The sequence below is a fragment of the Coffea arabica genome, chromosome 9e, assembly GCF_036785885.1.
Source record: "Coffea arabica cultivar ET-39 chromosome 9e, Coffea Arabica ET-39 HiFi, whole genome shotgun sequence".
Classification (NCBI taxonomy): Eukaryota; Viridiplantae; Streptophyta; class Magnoliopsida; order Gentianales; family Rubiaceae; genus Coffea; species Coffea arabica.
In genome coordinates, this window is record NC_092327.1 from 36,483,015 (window position 1) to 36,487,199 (window position 4,185).

At 37.0% G+C, this 4,185-nt stretch overlaps 1 protein-coding gene across 1 annotated transcript; it reads left to right on the forward strand.

The window, feature by feature from the left end:
• The first annotated feature begins 652 nt into the window (after window positions 1–652).
• LOC113710691 (2-alkenal reductase (NADP(+)-dependent)-like) lies at window positions 653–3,882 on the forward strand. The gene is made up of 7 exons (XM_027233811.1): window positions 653–889; window positions 1,460–1,639; window positions 1,822–2,013; window positions 2,148–2,230; window positions 2,343–2,565; window positions 2,889–2,993; window positions 3,706–3,882. Exons 1-7 carry the CDS (start codon window positions 653–655, stop codon window positions 3,880–3,882), a joined length of 1,197 nt encoding a protein of 398 aa, XP_027089612.1.
• Window positions 3,883–4,185: the final 303 nt, after the last annotated feature.

Below are 4,185 nucleotides of genomic sequence, written 5' to 3' on the forward strand. Positions count from 1 at the left end.
CAAGCGGCAAGTGCTTCTTATATATATAAAGGATATATATACATATAGAGAGAGGATACATAACACTAATAAAAATTTTACTAATCAATCATTTAATTCTTAGCGGAAAATTTAACAGATATCAAGATTAAAAATTACTTTAATCTTTTAAATTTGTTTCCCCATATTTAGTGCCACGTAAAATCCAAATAGTAGCTGTTTTTTTTTTATTTTTCTATTTCATGTTACATCATATTACTCTAATGTTCTGTACAGTACGACACTAGTCATATACAAATGAGAATTCATAAAACGGAGCAAAAAATACTAATCTGGCAAATATCTCTGATCTATTCGGCCCTCATAGATTAGCTCTCAATTTTCTTTTTTCATTTTTTGTTTATGGTGGAAGGCCATCTATAATCAAATTTGACTTGTTTAATTGAATTTTTGAGTTAACTATTGAACCAGATTAGAGGCAAGGCTGATTTGTGGTTGGCCAATCGAAACTGCCGGTCCGGTCCGGTCCGGTTCTCAAAAACACAGCGGACAACAGGCCTTCTGCTGGTTCCTACGTCCGCCTATAAATTTCATTGAGGTTTCGGAGAAGCATCGTAGTAAACCAGCACAAAATCCTAAAAGAAGAAAATTTGGGGGGGGGGGGGGTATGGAAATGCAAGAGATGCGGGGAAAGATGGTGAGGAATCAAGTCATATTCAAGGGATACATAGAACGACCTCCCGAAGAAACAGACATGGAACTGAAGGTCGAAAACATGATCAAGCTTGAAGCTCCAAAATGGTCAGGTGCAATCTTGGTCAAGAATCTGTACCTGTCTTGTGATCCTTACATGCGTGGCCGCATGCGCAGCTTCCATGTCTCTTACCTTCCTGCTTTCATCCCCGGTTCAGTCAGTACTTGCATTACCATATAAACCTCCTATTTTTAATTTGCTTTCATTTTATCCTTGCTGATCGTATACTAATTGGTTTTGTTCTACTTTTACTTTCATCACGGGATCGAGGAGGTTTTATGCGATTTTAACTAGTGCGGTAAAGTCATGCATGCAGCTAGAAAGCTTTTAAAGGGCTATGCTGTTTTGAAAATGGCTCGAAACTTTGGACTTCACCAGTGTACTTGTTGTCAAAGACGTCAACGTCAAATGCTTGAGCCCATCTCACTTTTAAGTTACTACAAAAGTTGCAGATTGCATCTATGTGTTGGAATGATTAAGCTGATATTCTGCAGTTGATTATTGTTAAGCTACTTTGATCAATACTCTATTCTCCTTAAGTAATCACGTGTGATTATTTCTTGAGCTCAATTTGACTTCAGTGGTCATATTAATTTGTTCGGGAGAGAGATACTAGGTACTGGATATCCTGCTAATTATGAATTTGTTGCATTTGACATCATTTTGTGTTCATGCACCGCCCCTCCCCTCCTGCAGTAAAGCTTGACTTATTGGAATATGTTATAGGCCATTGAAGGATTTGGTGTGTCCAAAGTTCTGGATTCTGATAATCCAGATCTTAAACCTGGCGACCTGCTCTCAGGATTTACAGGTTGGGAAGAATACAGCTTAATTCACAAGACTGAGCAGTTGAGAAAGATTGAGCCAGATGATGATATCCCCCTCTCGTACCATGTGGGGCTCCTTGTTGTTTAAGCATGTGTTACAAGTAATTAAAGATCTTTTACTTTGTTGTATGCCTGCTATCTGGTTACTTTTTCTTTTCTCTGAAATTAATACTTGATGACAACGTTGCTTGACATATCCTGTTCTCTTACAGTATCAGCTCAAGCACGAAACCGTGGCTATTTTTTTTTTCCATCAATTAGTTACAAAGCTACATATCTTATGCAGGTATGCCGGGTTTTACTGCTTATGCTGGATGGTACGAGGTTTGTGCTCCTAAAAGGGGAGATAATGTCTTTTTCTCTGCTGCCTCAGGAGCTGTTGGTCAGGTTGTTGGCCAGCTTGCAAAGTTGCATGGTTGCTATGTTGTTGGAAGTGCCGGAACAAGTCAGAAAGTAAGTCCAATATTTTTGGATCATATATATATTATGTGTGTAGTCTAGAGCACTTGACATAGCTTGTGCATCTATCATGCTGATTGGCGATTTACCTTTTGTGTCGGCACCAATCGGTTGCATACATCTATTAGGTTGATCTCTTGAGAAATAAGCTTGGATTTGATGATGCATTCAACTACAAAGAGGAAGAAGACCTTAATGCAGCTTTAAAAAGGTCGGTCATATATAAAAAGTGTCAATTTAAGGATCATCAACCAAACTCAATTATCTCACCTTGAAGGCTTCAGTCCTCAATTAGGAACCTCTTTTCTTGTTCTACTTAGCAGATTCTTTCCAGAAGGAATTGATATCTACTTTGAGAATGTCGGTGGAGCAATGCTCGATGCTGTGCTTCTCAACATGAGAATCCAAGGCCGGATTGCTGTCTGTGGAATGGTGTCTCAACAGGGCACTTCAAGTCCACATGGGATACATAATCTGTTCTCTCTAATATCAAAACGCATAAGGATGCAGGGATTGCTGCAAAAATTAGCCGATGTCATTATACCCGTAGGTGTTTCTGTAAAAATTTATAGATACATAATAGTAATATCCTTGGAATAAATATCCTCAAAAGTTTCTTGCACGACTTCAATACTCACTGGCAGGCAAGGGCTCTGCTAATGTTTGGACTGTCTACTTCAAGAAATGGAGACAAAAGGGCTTGTTCTCAATTCAGATGTAACATTTTGTAAATAAGTTGTAACTTATTACTATTAATTACTTGTATTCTTATTTCTTATCCTCACCTTAGTTGGAGTCATTTGCTTATCATAGACAAGCATCTTCGAATTGACGTTTAAAGCATACTACTGATCTACTCTGTAAATTAGAAAGAAAGTTTTGCAGATCCAGCCGGTGAAACTCAGAGCAATGGTGTGTTAGTTGGTGCCGAGTATGAGTACGCACTAACTGCTTGGCCATTTTCAGCAGGCACTGTTGGTTCTTGACCAAAATAAATCATATAAGTAACAGGAATTTCTCTAATCAAATTTAACAATGATATTAACAAAAATCTCATACTTCAATATTGCAGTAAAAAATGCAAATAATTTGTACCGTAAAAAGTTAATTTGGTGTGGGTTGAGGCATGAATTAGGTCGCTTTCTTTAAGATGATTTGCGCTCCTACAGAGTATCCTCCGATGTAATAGGTCTCAGCACATGTCGTCTCAAGGATACAACAGTCCAAACTTTTCGTCACTGTAGTCTACTTCAATTTACACTATTGAAGTAAGACAGAAACCTCACACAACACTGTTCTTTGCCCTATAAACTCTAATAGTAGAGAGAGGAAGAAAAAGTAGAAAATAGTCTACAGATGGCAAAGTATGTATCAGATTTGGTTGATAGATGCCTCTATTTATAAACTAAGAAATTAGAAGTATTAAAATACCAATATTAAGAGAAATAAACACCTCAAATTTCAAAGTTTAGGTTCATTGTATAATGGTAAAAAATTCACTAAATAAATTCATAAACCTAATCATTACATAAGTTATACAATTCAAGACATAAATCTCATTTTAAAGACATAAGTTATACTTTTGAATGGTTTTATATGTAGCTGAAAATTCATTGAATAATTTGTAATTTATTGAGTTTGAATTGAAAATAAACACGTGATATTTTTTATTAAATTATCCAACAGGTACAGTTACAGGTGCTTCTGCCGGTTCACCGTCAACTAACTGAGGCAGCCTTCACCCCGAGCAAGAGGGCGAATTCAAAGTACACAGTGAATCAGACCATATGGCCTGCTGAGCTTAAGAGGCAATTTAGAATCTCGAGTTTAGCTTTTATGGAAGATTTTGGAAGGGTGAAATGAAGCCCACTACCAAAAGGTATAGACTATAGAGGAAAAGGGATTGGACATGTAATTGCTGTAATAGGCTGATAGCAAAAATGACATGATAATGATGCTTACAACAAAAGAACCAGGCTGCATTTACCAAAATTTCTGCATTGGCTAAACTTCTTAGTTTAACTTATTGTCACCTTGACTTAATGGCTAATGCCCCTTCATGAATCAGATGTCTATCTGTACATTAAAAACGGTGGAGATCTTTCTAATGACTACATTAAGCGAAAGCTGCAAGCCAGAGAATTGATGATATACAAAAGGAAGCAA